This window comes from Nomia melanderi, chromosome 4, assembly GCF_051020985.1.
Source record: "Nomia melanderi isolate GNS246 chromosome 4, iyNomMela1, whole genome shotgun sequence".
NCBI classification, from domain to species: domain Eukaryota; kingdom Metazoa; phylum Arthropoda; class Insecta; order Hymenoptera; family Halictidae; genus Nomia; species Nomia melanderi.
Genome location: NC_135002.1, coordinates 14,792,853 through 14,819,601, shown reverse-complemented (window position 1 = coordinate 14,819,601; position 26,749 = coordinate 14,792,853). Strand labels below are relative to the sequence as shown.

At 36.7% G+C, this 26,749-nt stretch overlaps 1 protein-coding gene across 2 annotated transcripts; it reads right to left on the bottom strand.

Annotated features, from left to right (window-relative positions):
* Positions 1–456: 456 nt before the first annotated feature.
* cad (homeotic protein caudal) lies at positions 457–22,661 on the bottom strand. Of its 2 annotated transcripts, XM_031973147.2 has the most exons (4): positions 21,615–22,661; positions 15,677–15,748; positions 5,358–5,503; positions 457–4,191 (listed from the first exon to the last, which is right to left on the bottom strand). In XM_031973147.2, exons 1-4 carry the CDS (start codon positions 22,222–22,224, stop codon positions 3,901–3,903), a joined length of 1,119 nt encoding a protein of 372 aa, XP_031829007.1. In that variant the 5' UTR covers positions 22,225–22,661; the 3' UTR covers positions 457–3,900. The 2 variants fall into 2 exon arrangements, with proteins under 2 accessions (XP_031829007.1, XP_031829008.1); XM_031973148.2 differs by lacking the exon at positions 15,677–15,748.
* Positions 22,662–26,749: the final 4,088 nt, after the last annotated feature.

Sequence of the window (26,749 nt, the reverse complement as noted above, 5' to 3'; positions counted from 1 at the left end):
AACAAGTCGTAACGGTCCTTTTTTCTTCGAGTTACTTTCATCACTACTGTTCTGCAGTCTTTATTGGGATCCGGTGTTTGTCTGATTATTAATGTATTGCGTATATTTAGATGAAGATGTTTGGGAAGAAAATGATATTGGAGGACTGTGTATTAAAAGAAGTGGAGGATATTTTAGTTGATGGTAATTGAGTAAAGTTGGGGACTTTTAATATAGGTTTGTAATGAATATAGAGAAATATAATATATTCTTTATAGAGAAGTTATGTTTATTTTGAAATTGACTTTCATTGTTTTAGTTCTTATGGAATAGTATGTGTTACGAGTTAGAGTTACTGTTAATGTTATTTTAATCGAATGTTTAAAGTTACTTGAAATGTTGGTAAGTTAATAGTGTATGTGTGGTATTAAAGGAATGAAATGAAATAAAGAATGACATTACTAAACATAAGACCGTGTATTTGGAAACTTTTATATGCGATCACATATCAATATAATACTAGACTTAACGATGGACTAACATTTATAGTTTAATTAATGTTAATAACTAATGTAATAACTTATGGACTGCGATACTTATTAATATATACATCTTTCAAGTGAGATTTCAAAATTGATTACAATCTATTTCGATTCACATCCACACACGAATACAGCGAAATCGTAATTGCGTGTTAAACGATGACAAATGCTCAAGGCACACGGCTAGTAAAACCACTTGTTCTCCTTCATTCCCTATCCAAGAACGTGATCTTTCTTTTTTCTCTTTTATTGTCGTGTTAAGAACCTAAACAATTCATGCAATTCACGCGTTAAAAGGAAATAACATTAAAAAATCGTATGAAAACTCGTTCAAATATCGAATATAAAACTGATAACAGTAAGAATATTAAAAACGATACAATAAAAGAACCATCTTCGAAAAATTCGCTTCCCGTTGATCAAGATACTCTTTTCATAGATATTTTTAATGAAAAGTCACTCGAAACACCGACGAACGCTGTCTCGATGCTTTCTCGGACCAGTGACTTTAACGAGTGGTTTAGAAAAGAAAGAGCGATCACGTCTCACTCTCCTCTCCTCAGTGTCACTACTTAACAAGCCTAGAACTGTACAAGGGTACTTCTCAACGATGCAATACTAAATAACACGCGACCGCACAATTTTATTTCCTTCGGTTTGCGCATATATTAAGATTTACAAGCATTATCTGACGGCGGCGCAATGTTCCGGTATGTTCGCAAGATGGCGGCTCACGCGTCGCTTCGTCGCAAAGTCGTCCGAAAATTCAACTTGAATTTACTCGAGCTATAATTTCTTTTCCGTTTTTGTTAATTCGCATGCGTTATCGATGAAGCTTTTGCAGACGACTTTACAAATGGTCGCGCGCGCTTCTGTACCATGGCGATCGACGTTAATTTCACGATCCTCGTTCGATCGACAACGAAATGAAACAACGTTCTTTTCAACGATTATTTAAGAAATCGTTTTCTACGATGTGATGTTTTGGAGCCTATTATTTTACGAAGACGGGTATATACGACCCTCGCGAAACACTCGATCCGTCAGATGCCATTCTTGTTTCTATTATTTTATCGACTATCATCGCGATATATCACTATTCTCGGAATAAAGCTTCATTCGTAATACCATCTTACGACATTCCGGGGTAGCTACACTCCTAAGGAAAGATCTTGTACGAAAAGATACGGTTTTATGGTACAAATCGGTTAGTCGGTTCTCGGCGAACACGGAGCGTTCTGTTATCACTGTTACACGGAATCGTTGCGTCCAAGTCGCGGTTATCTGTTAAGAGAATAAAACGGTCAGTCTCTGTGCGAAAAGCAACGACAACTTCGTGATCCTCGATTTCTTTGTTCTTTTTCTCCTCCATTTTATTCTTTTTTTTTCATTTAAACAAGAGAATGTGAATACTGTATATAATAATGCAGTACCAAGGGGTTCCACCGTTATAAACATCATTTATTGTATTCATAATTTCGCAACAAAAGCATATTGTGTTCTATTAACTGTCCATCGATTGTTTCCGAAAGTACCGTGCAATGACGCTGATTTGTGCTAATAACACTGTCAATAATTTCCGACTGGGCTGAATAAACGAAATAATGGTGATGATTAGTTATCTTAAACTATGTGATCATTTTTTTTCCAATATATAATACGTAGGTATATAGATATATATATAGGCATATATATATATCGTATGAAATATATAAAGTCACTTGATCCCATCCGTGTTTATCGTCATCGAAAAAGGAGTGCCATCGAGAAGCAGTTTAATTAGCCTATAATCGCTAATATTTACAACAATCGTTTCAACTAAATTGCCGAGACATGCCGAGACGTTCTCTGAAAATGAAAAATCACTTGACCTCCAACGAAACCGACGTCGGACCCACCTCTTATTTTGTCTAATTTGTACATATGTTTAAACGCGTTTAAAAAAATATATAAAACAGTCTGCTATGGCGCCCCCTTGGAACGCAACAATCGTTGACAACCTTAACCGAGGAAAAAATATATATCATATATATTCATGTTTCTATGCTTATGTATCCCCCATTTTCTTTTTACTTCTAAGCTAAACTAACGTGTAACGTGTTCAATATTCTCTAATCTCATTCGACGCAATCACTCATTAGAAGTATATACTAATGGCTCACGGTTTAAGGCAAACATTGCACATTTTTTTCCATTCTTCAGAATTATTTCCTCCTTCTCTCGTCAAAACTCCTCTGCATCGGAGTCCGAGAAACTCTTCCCGAAGACAGAATCCGGCGAGTACAACGGAAGCTGGCTTGAGTCGAGCACCGGATCGTTTCGAATCGAACGAACAATAAAACTATAATTGTAGGAAAGACGAAGGAAACGATTCGTAAACGGAACTTCGTTCTAGCGAAATCGAAAATAATACTGTATACAACGCGCCGCGAGTGACGACGAACTCCCGAGATCGTTAACGTCATCCCACACCCTTCTCCCATCAGCGAAAACAGGTGACGAAAAGATTTCGGTACGCTCAAGAAACACAGAGTTCAAATCTGTCGCGATCGTTGGACGGATTAAACACGCGATCCGATTTTTTGTAAAGACGAAATTCGGACGAAGAAGAAGATTCGAGTCTTCAACGATTCTTGTACTCGAGTCGCACGCGGATCTCAGTTTTCATGAAAATTGAAATTCAAACGATACTCGAGCCGCCAGCAATCGTTGGGCAAACCGAACACACACACACACACGCACACACATAGACACGCACACACTTCGGATTTCGTAAAAACGAAAATTCGCACGGCATTCAAACCGCAAACGATCTTCGGACGATTCGAACGCGTATTCCGGTCTTCGTAGTGTTTTACGAAACGAAAACACGTCGGGCAACGTTTTCGCTTGGGCCAATGAATAGAACGACCCGGCGAAAGCAGGAACAATCCCTGAATCGCGACTTAACATTAAGATTTTTTTTGTTTTTCTGTTACTCGTGTGTTATTGGAGTATCTCATCTCAATAACGTTTCCACCGATTCCGGTTTTCCTCCTCCTTTCTACGGTGGACAGGCAGGGTACTATGCGTCGACGATCTGCCATCGTCGCACTCACCGCCAGCGAATCGCTGAATGCAAGACTCGATACACATTGGCAGTTTAGTATTGGTTTGCTCTCTCGATAATAGAATAGTCTTCAGTTATTCACGTAATGCATGCCGATGCATCGTCGGAAACAATCGATAAGGAAAGAATTTTCTGCGGACAGTTTGTGGACCGACATTGTGTATCGAGCCTACGGAAAAGAAATAGAGAATGAAATGAAATAAGGGACAAGGGGATAAAGCTAGGTCAGCCGTGGCTGGACCAAGCATTGGTGACCATTGGATCTTGAGGTCACAAGCCCAACACAGTGTGCGGGTGGGCGTGCTGATGGAGATGCGTGTGCAGGGAGCCGGGCGAATGGCTCAGACTCAACCCGTGCCCCGATTGACCGAGGACCAAGGGCGGCGAGCTCTCGTTCTGCATCAAACCACCGAGCGTCCCTCCCATTCCTCCGAGGTTCAGCGCGGCCATCGCGCCGGTCGGTACACCTTCGACCGGTTTCGTATCCTTCTGCTCTAATTCCTCACGTTTCTTCACTTGCTTCCTCTCTTTCGCCCGCCGATTTTGAAACCATATCTTCACCTGTAATAGACAAACGTAACCGTTGCATTCGTTAACGGGCTTCGAAACTGTTGGACTGGATTTTCAGGGTTTACGGAGGATTGTGAACATTTCCATCGGGTTTGTTTGTAAATCAGTATTGTCCCTTTGTATTCGGATGTGTCTCGCTAGAAATGTTTCCTACTTTTTAATGAGCTGCAAACGATATTTCTTTAAACTCGAAGAGAAATCGCATGTGAATTAAGGGACAAAGCTGGTTTATTTCAATATTTCACGTTTTAAACCATTGTGCAAAGTTTATTATTAAATATCAAGTATTGTGATTGTACTGTATGAAATCAAATGATGAGTGTACAAAGGGTTATCCCCTTGCACTACTTTGACGAGTCTTAATCTTGATTACGGTTTTGGAGCAAACATACGTGTTACGAGTGAAACTCGAGTTTATACTTTCAGGTTAAATGTAAATGTTACAAGTGAGACTCTGAGATTTACAAGTGGTCGGACATTTTTGCTACCATTTCTCTACCATTTTGATCCGCTTGGCTAGCGTCGGCTGCTATAATTATATGGCTAAATGGCAGCGCGAAGGGTTAAGCACCGTGCATTGATGGAAAGATGACGGTCAGGGTGGGACTAGGATAACATGTCTTTCGCTGTGTTTTGTTCGCGGTATTGACTAATTACCGACTGATTGTATTAACGAATGGCATATTAATTACTTTTCTTTTTTTGGTTTGGACTTTGATACAGATCTAAGCTGTCGACTATTTTTTTTATGATTTAGTTACCTTTTTCTACTGATTAGAATGAAATCTAGATATGAAAAATGCCAGGAAGCTGAAATTACGAATAGATTATGGTAACGTTTATAAGGAAGAAAGAAAAATTTGAAATAATTGACAGAAATAGAGAATGGACGTCGTCCCTAAATGGTACACAGAGAAGTTGCAAGATGATTTCTAGTTTCGCCATTTTGGTATTCGAAATCATTGTCGTGTCTTTATATGTAAATGAAATAGTTATTCATAACTCTATTTCTATAGAATCATTCTACATAGTCGTACATTAGTCACAAAGAATTTATCACGACACATTATTAACAAATTAGTCTCCAAAGTATCAAACCACGACATCGAAAATCTAGTGTACTGGATTATGAAACGAATGAAAAAATTCGGACTTACCTGTCGTTCAGAGAGTCCAAGAGTGGCTGCAAGCTCTGCCTTACGGCGGATCGTAATGTAACGATTGTAGTGGAACTCTTTCTCAAGCTCTAACCTCTGATGATCCGTATAGACCACTCTATATTTGTCTTTTGTTCGAGTTTTTCCTGAAAAAAAGAGAAGAACAAGATAAGAGGCGACATTATTACACGTTTAATATCTGCTACTTTAATTCTCTTGTCAATAACGCGTTAAAGAGATAACACCATTTGACGATCCCACTCAGGGATACATCTCGCGAGGGAATTAATAAAGTAACCAAACGAGATTTAAAAACATTGAGGTATAGGAGAGCAAACGCCGATGTACACGATAACTCGCGATGCGGCGAGATACAAAAATATGAAATAATTCAGTTTAAGTCGATGTACTTAATCAACCCACAGAACATAGAAGAAATGCAAATTATTTGCATCAAATGTTGAAGAACAACAGAAATTCCTGAACAACTAAATCCGTTAATTATTGAAATCTAAAATCTCTTTCTTGTAATTTATAAAAGTGTATAATGATTATATGCATTGTTATAATTGTTTACCGCAACTATTTTTGTTGTGATTCTACTAAGAAAAAAGTAGGCACACACGTTAGCAAAATATTCATTTACACAACTTACTTACCTAAATGAAACTAATCTATGACTCATACCCAGTTGTAATAAATAAAATGTCTAAATTTTCAGTGTTATTATTATGCGATATAGATAATGCTGTTTTCAAATTATTAACGATTAAAAATCTATCTAAACAGTGATAATTTTGACCAATGATAGCGGAAGTGAGGCAGGTAGGAACGAGTACGAACAGTAACATGCCACGAGAGAGACAAAACAGGGACCTGATGCATGCTGTTATTGGTTGAATAAATTAATAATAATAAAATCTGAATTTATTTGTTAACGAAATTGAGAACGAAACTCGAAATACCTATTACATCTATAACAGAACAGTGTTATTCTACAATGAATATATTGAAGCTTTGTGAGTGAATAAAAGAAGGATTCAACAAAAACATATTCCATAGTGCTACAGAAATATTTTACGATTGACATATGTGACAACATTAACACTTTATTTACTGCTCGTGATCAGGCCAATCACTCATTAACTACCAATTTGGTTTTCAACCTTAACATAGAAGCATGTATTTCTATTTGTAAAGCTTTGAAACTACAAAATCAAAATACGAGAGAATCTCGTTATGCGGTTCCGATTTCTTTTCCCTTAAACCGACGTTATTTCAATAGGTTATCACTTGTTAAACATTCACAGTCGAAAGCTGATTAATAAAGCTTCCAATAGATAGTGTTAAGATAATCTGGGTTTCTATAACATACATACATACTAACGTCTAAAGTTAATATTTCTATAATATGAATTTCTCCGTCATTTTCATCAAATATACTAATTCAATATTATTATATAATCATTTAAATTGTGCGTACGTAGGAAAAGGTTGGATACCGATATTCTAAACACATAGAAGTTCCATCGTGCTGAAATGAATAATTTAAAACTCTTCTACATTCAACATGCCATTAGAGGAAATATTCATTTGGTGCATACCTACATTATATTGGAAAATGTTTAGTTATAGTAATTAAACGTGGCTTCGGACTTTGCATTTCTTTTAAGGAAGCATAAAAGTATGTATTTACAGACCAATAATATCATACTTTTTTACTATCAGAATAATCAACGTTAACCGACGCTAGCAAACTGTTCAAATGCAAAAGTAAATAAAGATCAAATCAGTGCTCTCAACACAACAGTTTCAGTAAAACGGAAACCTTACTTTTAAATTCTCAATATTTAACGACGTTCATTTCTATGACGAATGGAACCAAAGATATTTAACTACTGAGCGTTTAATAGTATTAATACGTAATCCTTATAAAAATGGTCACAATAGATTTTTCTCGGTTACTGCATATAGTATCCATCATAGAATGTACGTTAAACTTTTTACTTTTACAATGATTCAAGATATTTAACACTTTTAAGATATTAGTAATAGCGAAATAAGAAAATTGGAATATTTGCGTCAGTAATTTCGAAATAAGAAACTGCTGTAGTTCTAGTGTTAATTTGAATTTCAAAAAAGGTCCTGCCGATCAATATATCGGACAAGAACGAAATCCGTGTCCAAATTACTTGCGAACAATTACAAGAAAACTAATATCGAATTAAAATGTTTAGTAACATGAGTAACTAAATAATAGTATAACTTAAGAACTATGATACCAAACCATTAATAACTAATTCTAACACCATTTGTCTTTGTTATGATACGAAAAGTGATATTATACGAAATGCTCAAAATTCTCGTGCCGGTCAACGTGTTAACTAGTTGAACTGCGTTCGACGAGTATACACGTCATTTTAAAACGCAAAGTGATACCAATATTCTCAACGATAAATTATGCATTTTTTTTTAGACAAATGTGTAATTCTTCTTCGTTTTGCTTTGGTTCTTCGTTAGAATATATTATATATTCATTTGCTCTGCATTTGACGAGTACGCGCTGTAGTATTTGATCTCATTGCGCGCACAATGAGAGATTTCTCAAACTAAATTCTACAGTTAATTGGTTAATAGGGATCCAGAGATCGTACTAGCAAACAGACGAAAAGGTGAACAAAAAGTGAACGAGAAGTATCGATTTTATTTATCCGCCAAACGGGTATAGTCGCGCGGAAGAAAGCAAGAACCGGCCGCGAAGGAGCCCAAGGAAGAGTAGGAGAGGGGAAAAAATGGCAAAGGACGCCGCCGAGCGTATCGAGCGATGGTGTGAATTCAACGTGGCATTCAGGACGATTACACGCGTATATACGAAATACAAAATGAGAAGAAACGGGACAAAGCCACGAAAGAGTGAGGGAGAGGGAGGGAGTCCATGGCACGAAGGGGGGCGAAGAGGTGGAAGGGAACGGGACGGAACGGGAGAAAGGAAAACGATTAGATAAGGCCGGCCGGCGAGATCAAAGGCGTGCACGTTAATCCACCACTCCTCGATAAGAGCTGCTCGCGAGGCCTTCGAGACATCACGAATAAGCTTCGACCTTAGACTTTTTCAATGGTACGCGTATGGATCCCAGCATGGCTGGCACCGAACTCGCCGAGATTACGAGAAAAGCTAGCAATTTCGACGGAACGTACCGTTTAATGAATGTAATGCGAGGTATACGGCTTTGATAAAGTTCGGAAAGGGTGTCAAAACTTTCATAGAGACCGAAGCGACGACTATGTCTCACCGATGACCCGAGGACTACGTTTCAACAGATCACCGTTTAGTCTCTCCAAATATTAGAACAATTACTGCCGTTTCGAATTTCGAGTTTTCGCTTGCACAGATTGCAGCCGATCGTTATCGCGAATACTTCTAAGTACATACCTTTTCGCATGATAATACCGGGAATAAGGCTCGCGTTGTCACTTATTCGTGTTCGTTAAAGTTGTCAATGTACATTTTCGAATGGAAATGTCGCCTTTTCACGGAAGTATTAGAGGTGTGTTTGAATATCGCGTTTTATTCTTTCGAGTGAACGCGAATCACATATTTCGTTTCTAATGATTTTAACTGTGTTTTCAGTATTTAATATTTGCGTCTATTAGAATCTTTAGGATCATTGAAAGCTTGAATATTGCAAGTATTTCATCAAGCTCAACAAAAATTTTATATTATATTACAGGATTTCGAAGCACCACGCGTAGGCAAAATTTTTGATACACCGGCGACCCGGCAAATATTTGCCGCGTTAAGCATAATCGTCGCTGAAAAGTCCGATGCACGTAAACAAACACAAAACATCATTAAATCTTATCGACAGACATTTTATCTTTCAAGATTGTCATCGAATCAAAAAATTCCAAACCCTACGCGGCATCACTTTAATTGCGACAGAGATCTTCCTACGCGCGTACTTAGAAACTTTAAGCCGATAATAATTTCGCGACGAGTCACTCGCTGCGGCCACGAAACTTCACGTTTGCTTAACTTTTCCCGAATCGTTGGGGAAAATTCGCGAACCGGGGATCAGTCCCGCGAAAAAGTAGTTTCTTCGGTGGTCGACGGGATTTTTAGTTGGCCCTGCTCCACTCCTGAACTTCTCTCGATCCGAAAAACTCTATCGAAATCCCCGAGGAGCGAGCGCGTCGCTCGAGGGGAAGAACCGTCGCGTCGGTTAGCCGAACACCGGCTCTGTGTGAGTCGGCAAGGATTACCGTCGGTCTTTTTCATCTCTCTGATATCGGAACTCGCACCTACGATTATCCGGCTGGCACCTTGTCAACACTCGATCGTTAGCGTGCTGAATGGCGGAATTGTCACGCCAGATCGATCGAGACAAATTTTTATACTATTGGGTTTGACTTCGAAAGGATACATGTTGAATAAAAGAACTGATATCTAATGAATCTACTCATTGAAGTTGCGGTTTATGACTGACTGTCGCGTTTAGTCATAGGGTTTCGATGACAGGTTTTTGTGTAGACTCGAAATGTTTTGTAACAGCGACGTATTGAATTTAATTTGTTGAATTCAATAATTCAATTTTGTTACAAATTACGAGATTTCAATTTTTCAAATAAGCTAACGTGTTAGCATACATTTTTCTTGTGTAGGATTTCTTTTTGTAGGAAATGTTGAAATTAATCAATGTGTTAGTTCTAACTATATCGCTTGAAATGTTTCAGTTTTCAATATTTTACTCTTGCATATCGAACGAACTGTGTATTTGTTGATCGCTTAATTTCTCGATGACATTACCGCAAATTGATATTTACCTTTCAGTCTTTAAGACTGGATCACTCACACTCGTCAAAACGACGGGTTCCATTCTTCTTATTATTGATATCTTAACCCCTTGCGGACAAATATCGACATTCCGACAAGATCAAATTTTCATATTTGGAATACTAAATCGTAAACAAATGATTTAATTGCTCAAATAGTAAGAAATCGGCACGTAGCTTCCTCTTCTTCTATTATTTAAGCATTCGATATATAATTCAGCTTCATGTGCTGAAAGTTTTATATATTTCAAAGCATCTTCGTCCGCAAAGGGTTGAAAGCTTTAAATCTCCGAAATGATTTGAAAAATAAATGGTATTACTTCAATACGAATCATGTTAAACGCTCGGTTATTCTAGTGTTAATCAACCGAAAATCACAGCCCGTTTCGCGACACGATTTCGCCCACTATTTCTCCCGGGTGTCTACGCGCTGCGGAAGTGCGAGAGGGATGAATATTTTGCGTGGCAACGAGAAAAAGGGAGAGAAGAAGAGGGAAACGACGGATCGAAGGAGAGAGTGGGGGTGCAAAGGAACAGGACTCCAGGGGCTCGTTGCCACCCCATTATAGCGTTTGCTCTTCCATTTCGCCATGCGAAATGGCGAAAGCGCGTGCCCAGCTTTTCCTGCGGCTCCGCGACGCCCTCGGTCACCACGGCCACCCCACGCCAGCGATTCTGTACGCTCTAACCGATGCTTCTGCGAGCCGCGCGGGTACCATTCGTCAACAGTATCACAATTACCTCTATTGTGCCGTGAAACATTTGTATATTGCATATCAAATGTCTTCGACGCGACTCGAGCGAAGAAATCAACGGCGACTTGTGATTTAGTTCTCCGGGGTGGTTCGGTTGAAAGCGAAAATATGGGGTATGTCGGGGAGAGATAGCCCACTTTTTTAAGAACTAATTCATCGTACATATTATTGATAGCTGACAGAAAGTAAAATATTATTGATAGGTAACGAAAAATAAAATATATTTATAAAAATAAATGTATCTCCATAAGAAGAATAGATAGGTCTTTGTACAAGATACACTATACCAGTCAGAACAATTGAAAATATTTGACAATTTTAATGAGATCTGGCAATCTCACTCCGAATTACCCTATAAACAGATGCAAGAAAAAGTTCATCAAACCGTTCGTGAAGAATAGACAAATGTTAAAGAAAAGTTCAAGTTTATGGTTTATTCTAAAGATTAATGTTTTGTTATAAAACAAGAATAGAAGAAATAAAAATGTTTAGTTACACGTCGCCTGTTATTTCTTGTACCTGGTAGCAGTATTGGATTAATGATGCCTATAATTAGATCTTTAAGAATTAAATAGAACGAAATATGATTGTAATGTTTAGTATTGGTTAAGCCCAAATGTACACGAGCGATTTGCAAAACTTGAAACTATCAACGGTCAAATCGACATTGCTATGTGAATATTGACATGAAGGACAGAAAAGAGATATACTTGGAAAGAAATTCCTAATAACCATACAATAAAAAAATAGTAAAAGATAACCTTTCGTTTCACTTCTATTCTATCAAAAGAGGTCGAAAACTTTAACCAATTAAAGGTCATTAACACATTCGGTTATATCAAAGGAAATATAATATGTATTGAAAGCTTAGTTTCCAAACCACAGAAATAAACAAATTCGATTTACATATCCCTTCCTCAAAATAGAACACCTCCAAAACCAAGTAACTGATTACAAAGTTAACTGAATCGCACTAATCAATATCAGCACGATTGCACGCGCCATACTTATCTAAGCACTTGCAGATATCAACGAGATTGCCCATTCGCAAATGTTACCAACCAATCTAAGAACTTTCATAGAATCACGACCTCAAACATCCTAGTGGATATAGCATTGTTTATCTGTCACATATTCACTCAGCCTAACGGTTTAAGCGTCAACGGATGCTACTTCGAGCAAACAAAGTCTACCCAGAGAAACACCGAGAAGAAAAATTAGGGGAAAGGGCGGAATAAATTCTATGTGGTTTACTTCAAAATGTGGTTCCATAGGACATCCAAACAAATATCTAAGTACTGAAAAGGTTAACCCTTTGCACTCGATTTATTTCAGTAACTCACAGCAGTGGAACTCAACATTTTATATTTATTTTACTTATTATTATTATTATAATAAAATTTAATTTTTATAATCTTTTAAAATATAACAAATTTATATTGTCATATCCAGCATGACATACGAATATAAAGGGTTAAAGACAGTCTTTCGTTAAACAATTAGGAACAACTGATACGAAATCAGCGACAACGATCAGATGAGTATTTACCCACCTCAACGAAGTGTACAGGCTAGGTATATACCCCAAAATCGTGGCTTTCGTGTATATGTACACAGAACGCTAGGTGACCAGAAGAGTCCCTTGGACCGTCCTTCACCTTATTATTGTATTGCTGTGCGACACCGACTCGATTGTCAGTTCTCAGGGTTCACAGCAAGACCCAGCGAACACTGTAAAAGGTTCGGACACACCGTTTGCGACCCGTTTCCGTTCTAAACACGGGGCGTGTTTCTTTTAAAAGGTAAATACCCAGCACACGAACGGTTTCCGGAAACCGTTTCTATCAACGAACTACTACATGATCCTCCGTGCCCGGCGTCCATTTTAATTGAAGTTTATTGTTGGCAAAACAAATCTCCCGACTAGTTTTATGGCATAATCCTAGCGACGATGAACGAACAACAACTGCCCCGCCTATTTGCCGAAAACATTTCGTAAACACCGACTATACCGTGACAGCGGTAATAAAACTGTTTACGGTAAGGTAAGTAGAATTAGACGCAATTTTTGGGATTACGTTTACTTGCCTGGAGGACCGTAGAATGATACATATTCTATGATCGAAGTTTGCGCTGTCTTTGATCGAGAAATGTGAGGTTTTGAATGCGGTCGCTGTCCTAATTATGAAATATTGAGATATTTGATCTTTGGAAGTTTCAATGAGTTTCAGCTTACGATAGAACGGAATAGCCGATGTTCGAAATAAGAACGTCGAATAGGAAGAAACGTTAAACTCTCAAATTTCCGACTTTGCACACTTTTTAACAGTTGAACGAAGCATGAAATATTGTCATTACGAGAATCTGAAAGAAATATTCAATATTGACTTTTAACGATAACGCGAAGGCAATGTTATATAACTGTTCTGTCAAAAATTGCGTTTTTGTGCCTGTTCGCTTTTTCCCCCATTTTAGGAGTTTCAAACAGATTACAAAGAAAAGGAAAATTACAACGGTTAAATAGTGATCGAATTCTCGATTTGAAAAAGTAGTAGAAAATTTATTCTTATCAGCGCACGGACATTGATCAAAATAAAACTGAAATAGTGATCTACAAAGGGGCCATTTTAATATATGTGCAAAATTATTTCAAAATATCACATTTTTCCAAACTTATTAGATGGAAATAGTAAAAGAAATATGGATTCCAACTACGATTGCGACCATGAGCTTCCCAGAGTAAAGGCAACCAAAATGGCGCCGGCAATAAAACCGGGAGAAATCGCGTGCCGCCATTACGGAGAGCGGAGGAAACGCGGTCGTTCGAAGGAACGCCGACCAATAATGACAGGCAAAAATCGTACAAGCGACAGGGATAAGCGAATAACGCATCTCTCTCGCCAACGAAATTGTAATACGTATTTTGAATCATATGAGGTCGCCGTTATACGAGGCAGCGGCTGCCTGCAATATAACCATAAAATGCAGATAATAGTCGCTAGAAGGTATCGGAGGGTCCCACGGTCGTGAAACAGTAGGAGAAAGAGAAATACGGGGTGAACCGAGCACCGAGGACAAGGAAGGGTGAGATAAGTGCTTGTTGCTACAGACACTAAGCAATGATTCTGCGCCGCATTACTGCCAATTTTTCAAAATTTATTGATGATTTTGTGATTTATCTTTTTCTTTTTTTCACTTAACACGTTCACGACCAGCGTTTTTTCGTTGATGATCTTCGATCGATTCAACAAATCTTCTAAGTAATTTACCAAATCTTCCAAAAAGTTTAACAAACCTTCTAAATAGTTTAACGAATTCTAAAACAAATATTCCAATAGTTTTTCAATGCAGCAAATCGTCTAAATAAAATACTGAGAAAACAAAACTAAACCGAGTCATTGAACTCCTAAATATAATGCTGTATCTTATAAATCTAAATAACAGTAACTATAGGATTAAGTTCATTTTTTTATGTAAACCACAGAATTGTGGTCGTTACAAATATGTAGGTGCCTAATTGGTGTTGGTAGCGACCGTGTTAATAGGATTTCATTTGAAAGGAATAGATTTAACGATAAGTAAAATGTCACTACCGATTCCCTTTACACGTTTTATTATTCTTACGTAAAGCCTAATATTTCATTTATACTGCCGTTTCGTTGAAAGCAATTAATTACTTGCTGCTATATGAAATACGTAAAATGTCGGTCAAAAGACGATATACGAATTTATGATTTATGAAAAGGGATAATATTATTCTGAAACATTCGCATTTATGTTAAAATTATTGCTAAGGCGACGGTAATAATTAACGCTTTGTTTTTCTTTTGTAGTGTATTTTTCAAACTAAACCAAAGTTGCTAGACAACGTAAATACTTTGGAATCTATAATTTCTATGGTAATTTTAGAAATAATCAATCTAAAGAAGACCAAAATCTCGTAATTTGTCTTGATCTTACTAAGAAATAATTTGGTACTTTGTGTTTCTGTTTCATATAATGCGTAATAAAGATTTATATAATTAAAGAATATGAGACATTATTACTACTGTTTTATGAACTATAACATGCATTATTATACCGAAAATTGGTTCCTTTTTGTAATTACGCTACTTGTTGTGGTTAAACTTCGAGTGCAATCTGATTTAAACTTTCCCATGTACAAAAAGAATATTAAATAGTAAATAAGATTCCTAGAATAAAAATAAAAGCTAGAATTTTATATTTATGAGCGATCGTAAATAATAGACTCGAAGTCAACTTGTCAGAGTGAATTTTAAATATTCTCGACTATTAACCGTTGGAAGCTTCAACATTCTTCTACTGTGATCGAAAATAAATTTTTCTACTTATATGTACGATAATTAATTTGCATTATCAACTTCACATGTCACGTTCAAGGAAAATATTCCGGCGGAACACGTCGAACGATGAAATAACATTCGTACCGAGTGTAATCGTTAAATTTTATCGAACGGTATTTGTCATGCAAATGATACTTTCGCTTAATGAAATTGAAGTGTTATGGAAACGATCATGCCGAGTTCTAAGTACAATGCAACACGATAAAACAGTTTTCAACTAACAATAAAATACTTTCATGCTTCAACAAATAATTTCGACGAAAACAAGGAACAACGATACATGCGAGACATCGATCACAAATATTAAAATGTATCACAATAATTACATTACATCACAATAATTGATCTGTAATAATGGTTATCGTACCGAGGGCATCAAGGGTGCAAGCGTCATGATATGCTGAAATTACATCTCCGACAGAGTTTGTTATGTTGCACGCTGCAACAATAGAAAACATACGGCTACTTAATTATGTAGACATTTTCCATTTAATTTGTCCACATACGTATAAGTACATTATTCCACAGATAAATTTCAGGTGAAAGGAAGTTTTTCAAACCCTTTATCCGAAAAATATCTTCTGTGTGAGAATTGTGTCAAATAATTACGCGAGGAAGTAGTTTTTATAGTAAATATAATACAGATAATATAATGGGATACCACGGTGACGAATTCTACGAAATTCGTTTACTGGAAGTGAACCACCGATGAGATTTAACCCTTTGCCCTATGATATGTCAGACTCGTGACAAAAATTTTCAATTGAACTTGATAAAACTAAATGTTATTTAGTTTTTTTTTTTTAAATATGAATTAAACATTACTTTTCTGTTATCAATGGGTAATATTTGGAACAACCGTAGACATAGAATAAGCACCAAATTCTTTTCTTTTTCTAAAAAATTATTAACAATTAAGTATATTTATCAAGCACAGTTGCAAAAAAAAAATCATACGGCAAAGGGTTAATAAAGCACATCGTATCGATCTTTCCGTATTTGTATTTTGATAGTTAATCTACTCTAAATGTTAAAATATAAAATATAATTTTATTTTATTAAAATTGTAACGCTTAAGTAAACAAGCATTATTCATTCTGCAAATCGTAATTGATAAAAATGGATTTTGCTACTTTTTCATTAAGATGTAGGTATAGAAAACTATTTACAAATTGTATATGTATACGATATCATAATCCTAAATGCTATAATAGCAATCTTTGTGATTACCTTCAACTTTCGTGGTTTCTTTTCTTTTATAGGGTGGTCGGATTCCATCCAAAAATTACATCACAGTCTTCCAAGCTATAAATCTTTCGCAATGTACGAATACTAACATGGACTTCAAACGGTGAACTGTACACGAAGAATTAACACAGAGGAAGGAGGGTTTGCCGAAGTCATCAAAATCCACGTAAATCAGGAAAGACATATACCACCATGTTTACTGAAATCTTCAAAACTAAGGATCGGCAATTTGTACAATTTAATATTACAATTTAACATTAAATTAACATAGTAAAACCTAATGGACTTGACCGTAAATCATGTCTCTTCCTTACTTTGAAAGACACTTTCGCATACATTACAACTTGTAATCTATTATAACATCTTCATCTTTACCACAAGTATGAATTAGAATGTTCACTGCGGCGTATTTCATCTTTCACTGGAAAACCGTTGACTTGAACAAGCTACTGTAAACATTTATTTCTATGATGGAAGCTAAATCAAAGAATCTGATCAATTTCCTCTGCGTTATGTCGAAAGTAGCTTCAAGTAAACTAAATAAACCCCTTGCCTTACAACAACGTGTCAGACACATGGTGAAGATTTTAAAGAGTATCTAACAAGGATAAATATTACTCAATTTTTTGGAATTCAAATTAAATATTATTCTTCTATTTTCAATAATTATACTTTGGAGCAAGCATAGGCGCCTAAAATTTTTCTCTTTTCTCCAATAAATTATTAATCTATCTCTCCGACAAGCGCACTTTAGGAGACTGCGTAAGTTTCCTTTGACGTGGTAGACTCCGCGCCATTTTCATTCGCGTAAAACGAATCCACATGAAACTGGTACTCCACGTAAATAGAGAGATGGGTGTGTATTTAAAATTCCTTAATTTAAAAGAGGTTGCACTATAGGTAGTAACAGAGAGCCAAACCTAGTCCAGACTACAATTAATAAAGTTTTCGTATTGACGGTATTTTGAAAAACAAAATGGAAGTTATACAGGGTATCGTCCTGTACCTTTTACCTTCAAGAAAAAAGGTACATGAAAAATTGAAGCGAAAATATAAAATAAAATTTTCATATTTAATTGCTTTTTTTGAACAATTCAAGAATGAATTTTCGTTGGGCTCACTTATGTAGTTTACTGCTGAGCACAGATGCTCATTGGCAAGGGTTTATTTCACATCCGAAAATAGGTACAATGTGGAATATAATTTTTTATTTATAACCTCGAATTTTTGAATTAAATTTTCCTGGTAGCAAGGTCTTAAATAAAAAAATTATTTTGTACATTATAGGCTTACTTTTTCATATAGAATCAACCCCTTTCCACTTAGATAAAATTTTCCAACAGATTGTACAAATCGTAAGTAATGAATAGACAAATATATACGTGTAAACCACTACCAGTCGCGATCTTAAAAAAGGTGAACTGCAGAGAAAGAGAGAGACTGTATATTTTTCATATGAATAAATAAATAAATAAATAAGTAAATGAATAAATAAATGAATAAATAAATAAAGTAAGTTAAGTAAAAAGAAACGTTACGCACCAGTGTATAACTTTTTTCCATAAACAATCAAATTCTCTGAAATTAATAAATAGATACACTTGCATACGTACATTTACATCTCGTCGTAGTCAGAACAAGAACATACACCCGAACATTAATTGAAATATCTTTCGATTATCATAAATTATTCACACTACAAACTTTAGAAAGTCGCCTGTTTCTACGGGTACAATTTCCCGACAAAGTGAATTTCTCTTGCCACCTGTTAGGTAAGAAACACTTATACGTCTCAATATTGTCGTTCATTATCGGTGAACCGTTTTCCTTCGAAATTAGTCTAGCGATCTAGGTTCGGTTGGACCGGCTGAAAATTGAGACGACAGCAAGAGGACGGAGATTATCTTACAAATATTTGAGAGCAATTAGATGTTTGCTCGTCTGTTAGCGTGTTTACATTGTTCACCGTATCTAGACCGCAGAGACGTGTTTATAACCGAGCACGATGTACGCCAAGTCCTCCACGCTCGTTTCTTCAAGATGTGTTCCATCTACAATATTTTTAATCGCATTTAGCCACGCTCGCGGATTCCATTAGATTATTCGTCGCGGAGAAACTTTCGGTAACGCTTCGCGCGCTCTGCGAAACAATGTTTGTAAGCGTTCAAATGAAAAATGTAATATTAACACCTTGCCCTATGGTATCGTCTTAGATTCATGGTGAAAATTTTAAATCGAATCTGACAAATCTAAATGTTATTTAGTTTCTTTACATGTAAACTACATGTTACTTTTATATTATCGATCGTTAATATCTGAAGCAAACGTAGATATAGAAACAATATCAAATTGTTTTTTGTAATCAATTATTAACGATAAAGTAGCTTTATCAAGCACAATTGCGAAATAAATCATAGGATAAGGGGGTAATAGTAAAAATACTAAGTAAGAAGTGATTGTTTGACGATCGACAGTCGGAAAGAAATTTATAAACTAAATTTGAATTATGATACTTTCAGTAAAATATTATAATTTTGTTCTACAATTTATTGTTTACTTAAGTTGTAGAATTATTTTGGGCTAATTCTGTCACCTGTACTTAGTAACAAATTATTAAATTAACCGATCGCATGCGTGCTCATGTTCTCGAAAGAGATGTTTCAAATGTAGCAATTTTATAGTGCCGATTAATATAATATTATATAGTGCAACACCAATGGATGAAAATAATCGACATTAATAATTTAATTAGATTTCATAATTTTTTCAACTTCCTGTTTGCTTAACATATTTATAGATTAATAGTGTCCTTCGATTCTATTGAAATTATTATATTTATTAAATCAATTCCGCTACATTGAATACTTGTAACGGTTTATTAGAATTTGCAAATTGTCAACACGATAGGAATATTGAATAGCAACGTTCGACGATAATGATCGACCGTAAACAGACAGCTTCGAAATAGTCAACTAGGTGAACGACAACTTGAATGAAGAAATGTCAATGAATATCTAATTGTAAAGACGGTTACTCAAAATACTATAATTTCAATTTAAAATCTAAAATTTTGTTGACCGTATAACAGTGACAATATCAATTTCTACGTGACCCATGACACATTATTATTTTATATTTTGAAAAAGGTAGACGAAATTTGATTTCAATGCAATGATTAATAAAAATATACTTTACTATGTTGAAAATAAATTTCACTATTTCCGATTCCAACATATTGATAATACTTTAAACCGGCAATCTTCCGGATTTATACAATAACAATAAGTAAACACAATAACTAAAGCGTTTTTAAGCAATTACTACTTACTTTTAAATACGCTTTTAATACAATTAATATACCCATAATAAGTAAACAAAATTCTTCAATTTCACGGATAAAGCAAATATCAGTCTAAGAATACTAATGACGGGGATCATAGAATTACACGGTCAACCAAAATTCGCGTCGTAAATTCATTATGTTGGTACACAAGACACCAACGTCTTGAAGACAGTAATTATAGCAGCTTCAAAATGCATTGCTATTATAATAGTTCGATTGTTAAACTTGACCAAGAATATTTCGATCGTTCTTTGTTATGACCATAACAGGAAAACAGCGTTTCCGTTCGAGGATGAACAATGGAAGGATGACGATCAAAAGTTTCACTTGATGATGGACGGGGAGAACCTTATCGGTTATTATCGAGAAACCTTTTAATTCAACCCATCGATCACGCTTGTCGTAGATTCATTTAATGCGAACAATTAAAATTATACGACGGTGGGGACCATGTCGGGGTGTACTTATTGGGGTAAGAAATCGAAACGAGCCAGTTAAAAAGAAACTGAATGAAAATTTATTGCTCCAATTTCCGTTTAATCGCTCCCAAAATTGTCCCCGCCTATACTTCGGTTTCATTGAATTCGGTTTGACTTGTATTTCTGGGAGAACAATTCGCCGCGACCGACATGGCAACTCGATTTGAAGAAATCAACTGCGCAAAATCCCGTTATCTCCCATCCTCCATGTTTCCTTTTCAAATTTAATAGTTATCACTCCGCATTATCCAGTAACAAAGAAATGTTCAGCGAAAAGCCTGATCATGATTGTACGCTCGATTCGAAATCGATTAACCCCAGAAGGTCTATTCACCTCGTGGTTTTATATTACATGGCGAGTTCGGTTATTTTCGACTTTGGAGAACTTTGAAGACAGACATTAAAAAACGAACTGATAGCGACATTGATTGTTCTAGGTAGGGAAGGTTACAGACTTGGCTCTATCAATAGTTGTTATAAGAAACAATCTTTTTGGCGAATTGAACAGCAATTTATAAATCGTGATGTTGATTTATGAAACATGTCGTTAAAGAAAAAGTTAGGCTGCCGCATCAAGAATGAAACGAAAGAGGTACGCAAAAGAAATAAACGTAAATTTAACAGATATTCCACTGTTAAAAAATTAATATAAAATTAAATAGATTTTAGAAAAATCTTCTGCGATAATCTCTGCAGTGTTTGATGTTAAACCTTAATTATTTTCAACAAATAAATCTTTACAAAACTCCAAATCTAACTCGTCTAAACCACAGGTTGAGAAAAAATCTCAGTATAGTTTAATTCACGACACATTATAATCCGCGTATCTACATTGAATACACGTTAATTTGCTGCTAATTTCATTCGAAATTTCATTTGCTGCTACTTTCCTCCGAGAACCATGGACGAGACCATTACACGAAGCCAGCATATGGATTAACGATAAAACTACCAAATGACCCATTTCGTGTCTCTTCTTTGGCAATTATGGAAAAGGCACAGGCGATTTTTTGAGAAATTATTCAGTAAATTGAATTATATATTCTATAAGGAAATACAGAATAATCAGTTTTACTCCTCGGTAGTTCTAAAGTTAATATCCGAATAAATCCCACAAACAATGTCAACAAGAATCTCCCACAACAACCCAGAAAAAGTTCTCTAATCGAGAAATCTTACGAACCGTAAATGACCAGCATAAACCAGAAAACAGAAAAAAGAGAAGCCTGACTAACCTGGATTTGGCTGACTCTGATACGAAGTCTTCTTCATCCACTCGTAAGGACTCCTGATCTGCGTCGGTCTAATAGGCGTGGTGTTGTTATTGTTATTTGCAGTGATAGAATTATTATTGTTATTTGCCGGCGGAGTAGACGGCGTGCCAGGGTTGCTGATTTCGCTACCGCTGACTGTGATCGGCGGGCTGGGTTCGCCAGCGCCGACAGCGGTCTGACCTTCGTCTCCGCTCCATTCCGTCAGCCCGGTTATCTGGGGTGGCTGCTGTTGATGCTGCTGGTATGTCTGGTGATGCTGGTATTGTAGGTGCGAGTAGTGGTGTGCGTGCGAGTGCGGCCAGCCGGACAGTACCTCGTGATCCAGATACTGTTGGCCACCACCTGGTTGATGATGATGGCCCGCGTGCGTGTGTCCATGGGGATACCCGTACCAATATTGTTGGCTGCCGTCGGGAGACGTGTTGGCCGCGTGTTGCTGAGCCTGTTGCGCCGGTCCATGCTGCTGGATCTGCTGCATCAACGGCTGTTGCATGGTTGGCTGCGGCTGCTGCCGATACATAGCCAGTTGATTGTAATAGGAAACCATACCGACGCTGCTAATGTCTGTCATAGAGGTAACTGAACCCTTGCACGGTGACCCCGTACACGGTCACTACCTTCTCAACGAATCTACGACAGAAGTCCTTCAACACGAGTCGCACTGGTGAACCTTGGTCCCCAAGGTGCGGCCACAAAGAGAAACGGCGAACTCGCGCGATTTTCAATACTTCAGAACATCGTCTTCTGCCATAGTTAAACGTAACCAGATACTTATGAGTTTCTAGTTCTTGTCCTATGCGTAGTCTCCTATCACATATCACTGAACGCACGATTCTCTCCCGTTCACAAAAAAAACCACTTTTCGTAACCACGACAACTCGAGGAAACTGGCGATTTCCTTTCGTCTTTCCCAGCCGGGTTAACGGAAAGGTTTGGATGAACGATACGGTCGTTCACGCGTCCTCGGGAGTACACACGATGTTGCACCGACGACGGTTTGCTCGGCTGTGTTCATGAAGGCCGAGACACTCCCCGACATTGCGTCCGCCTACCGCACGGCCGTGTCCCCACCACCGTCGCCACTCGGCCAATCGGAGAGCGTTCCGTCGTCCACCATCCGTAATGGCGCTCGATCCCGGCCCCGACAGCCAGAGATATCGCGAGCCGATAAAAAAATGCGCGGAAGGCGTCTCTCACGCCCCCGTAGACGACAATTCCCCGTGTAAAAGACGCGGAATGGACAACATTTTTCGCACTTGACGCGTTGTTTTACTTGTTTCGCCTCTTGTTAAAATATATCCCACTCGCCGAGGCCGCGTGTTTACGCGCGCGCACGAGCGCGCGGTTGCGTACCGCCACGGCGGCGGGGGAACCGTAAGTATGCACGCAAGAAACGTGACGCTCGACGGGGTTTTAATCACGATCCCTGGCTTGATAGGCGATTGATATTGTTACGGACGGAAGGAAATTTTGTTCGGTTTGATAAAAATGTTGGCTTCACGATGAAACTGAAGTTTCTGTTTGAACATGTATTTCTGTTTTTTTGCAACAATTGTTTACTCGAAATGTTATGAATGTTTTGTAAGGCGGTATTTGGAAGGATTTAATGAAGATGTTAATTCGATGTGGAATATCTTAGTTAGTTTTTTTAATGTAGCTTTTCACTGTAATTGTATAGAGATAATTTCAACACTTCGGCTCACCGTTAGTTCACACATATTTACTCTGAATGTTGTTTCAGTCTTCCGTGGAAGATTAATTTGAAAAAATAGGTGATATTAGAGGAATGCTGTTTCATATTGTCGTGATATTGAATGTAATGCAATTCTTATCTTATGTGAAGCCTTTTATTTAAATTTTCATGTACTTTTGCATTCTTCGTGAAATCTTTCCTCTATTGGGAAGAACTTGAACCTTAATTTATTTCCGGTTTTAGTCATTTTTATACAAATTTTGTACACTGAGTTTATTTGATGTGATTTTTTAAGCTATCAGAATTATTTAGGGAATAACTAAGTATTACTTTAACTACGACTGTTTATATACATTCGGAACGTTCGTAACGTAACGTTCGAAATCTAAAATCAATCTAAATTCTACTTTCATTGTTCTATAATTTTATTAAAAGAAGAAAATATCAAATGTTTAGTATATTTTTTTTTAAGACATTATTTTATTGCATTTTTCACGCTAAAATTGCATAACATTCCACAGTCTAACTATCTGTCTGCATTAACCGCAAAGTAAACTCGCTAGTCTCAGTAACTCAGTCGAGTTTCGAAACAAAATGGGGCATTGTCTCAGCATGAGATATTAATTTGTGCGCTTACAGATCCGTTGGTAAGAGATAAGCGATAAAGTTTGTAATTCCCGACGAATCAGCTCAGTCTAAAGCAACAAATATCCAGTGATATTTTTCAGAGCAACGTGACCAATAATTCCGAAATTTTTTAAATTTATTTTTAGTTTTAATTGTATTACAGACTTCTAACAATGTTGTAACGTAATTATTTTTCTATAGCTGCATAAATAGCTTAAAATATGTGAAACTTCGGATATTCATTCGTATACTTTTCATTAAAGAATCTACGTTTTTTTCTTTATCAAATAGATAGTAACATCTTTCATGTGGTAATAGTACGGATTTTTCGAGCTCGTTGTGACATACACTTTGGTACATTGCACCCGCAACCTAGAATGTAACAATATTTGACCACGTGGCCGTGACAAAATCGTACATAATAACAAATGTATAACAATTATAAACTGCACTCAAGCAGCAGTTCATAAATTATCACGCCGCGGAAATGATTTAAGGCTAAAAACTCGAAGCTTGCCTCGGGCATGACTAAGATCGATCATTATCGTTTATTACGTTTACAGAAGTGTAAACGATAATTAAACATTTGCATGTAGCGATTGCACTTAACGAACTATTTTAATACGATGCAATGACCGAGATATCCACTCATTATCAGCATTCTATATTTCGTTCGGGTAACTTCGAATGGCGGCTCTTTACGCGTCGCGATATCCGAATGATTATTTTAGGAGCACGATTGCTTTCGAAACTAAATTTGTAGTTTAAAGTATATCCCATTGCATAATTTATATTTCTTTTCAGCTATGTTTCTTTACTTTTCGACGTAACAATCACTTAATGCAGAAAATTTCATGTAGCAAAAATTTTACGTTAACATAATGCACATGTATACTTAATACATAATTACGCATTGAACTATATGATAGAAACAACACTGTATTAGTAAAAAATAATGCAGACAAGAATGAACATTCTGTTTCATTAATTAATTTATAACGCAACATTTAATTTAGACCCACGATTACAGAGCAATTTGAGAAAAGTACGGACTACTACAAATATTATATACAATCTTTGCTTTGTTAAAGAAGCGATTCGAACACTCGCCACTATATTTAAATTCGAGTTAACAAATGAAATTGCATAACAAATGCACAGTGTGGTCGCAGTGCATCATAAATGATAGATACCTCTGATTGATATATTTTCGTAAGGTCTTATAAAGGGAAAGAATATTTCTAACCAGAAGCCGGGTAAAGACAAATCAATTTGTGAGGCGTGATTGGGCAACATCAATAACCGTTGCCGGCAAAATCACGCCGACGCTACACCGTTGACAGCAAGGTCGATTATAGGGGCCAAAGATAATCCCTCGCCATAATGGCAGCTGTTTCAAGCCCACTGACAGAGACGTGTGTCACAATATTGACTCTATTGCTGCCAGCATTTGCGGTGTCCCTTTCGTTTGCTGTTTCAAAAACGCTCCGCCTACGGGACGGTCTTCTCTGTCCCTTGATCTTCCCGGTCTTTCTTACTCCATGATTCCTACATTCGACTACCACCTTTCTCGTCACCTTCTTTCTTGCACCCGAAAATCCGTTATTACGGGGACAACCCGGAATCCGACCCTGCCATTATTCAAATGAAATTACTCTAAACTGTTTACATCGGCAACTTGATTACTTTATTTATTGGAGAACAGTAAGCTGGATTTTCGGAGAATAAACTGGGTCTGGTTAAATTGTATTTGACGAAGAAGATCTGCGCGCATCCCAAGTGCAATTTGTGCAACCAACTTCCTCAGTTCTCTGGTGTGTTTGAAGGACTTTTGAGATTAAATATGGAATTATTTTTGTAATTTTTGATGTAACTATATTTCAATAAGCAACTGCAATTCGATCTTGCAATGAATGCTATTTTATTGTATAGTCTTTGAAGAGAGCTTCTGTTTTTACCTATATATCTTATAATCATGGAAATGCATATATGAAAAGATTTATTATGAACAGAATTTTTTTTCTCAATTCAATGGCAACTTTGATCGAATTCAGGCTATCATATATTATTCGGAGAATTACTTACACGTTGTTTTCGAAAATCCATTAACGTCCCATAAATAATCGTTGAGAGAACGATAAAGACACGATTTCAATTTTGTATTCGTACAATAGAATTAATTCCACATGAGATTCATGGAGACATTTGAATAAATAATATTTCTGTAAAAATCTTTCTTTTTGTTTTTTATTTTCCAATTTTTTGTTAGATATTGCTGTCCGTTCACTATAACTGTCTCGCGTCCGGAAAGTCATAAACTAACTGAGTAATTACGGTAGTTACCGCAGCTGCTGTGGACCAAGTACTGAGCAGCAGCTGTGTTTAGGGAAACTGCGGGGTTTCTCGCAAGAAGTGTCTTGATGACACCTTGACAAAGTGCACAACTGATTGGCCATCGGCACCCGCAACAAACAGCTTTTGTCGCGTTATTACGCCATCGATCATTCGACAAAAACGATATTACACAGTGTTACATAAATAACAAGAGATCAGTGCTAAATATTTTCTAGCCGCAAGGGATGATGAGGTTATTGGCACCCTTTTCGTTCCTGATTTCAGTGCAATACTAGAAACGATGATGGTTAGAAAAAAAAAATGTTTAAATGGTATTCATTATATTTAAACATAACAACGAAGCTTGTGATGCTTATCGTCTTCTCTTTTGTATGTACAATTCCGCTTATTGAATTATTAATTTCAGTTTTTAAGATATTAG

Bases quoted from the DNA above. Each gene is read 5' to 3' on its own strand.
- cad (XM_031973147.2), bottom strand. From the start codon at position 22,224: ATGACAGACATTAGCAGCGTCGGTATGGTTTCCTATTACAATCAACTG. The intron at 5,504-15,676 runs GTACGATAACCA...TCTTTTTTTCAG, and splicing joins TTGCACCCTTGATGCCCTCG to GAAAAACTCGAACAAAAGAC. The intron at 4,192-5,357 runs GTAAGTCCGAAT...TGTCTATTACAG, and splicing joins TTGGACTCTCTGAACGACAG to GTGAAGATATGGTTTCAAAA.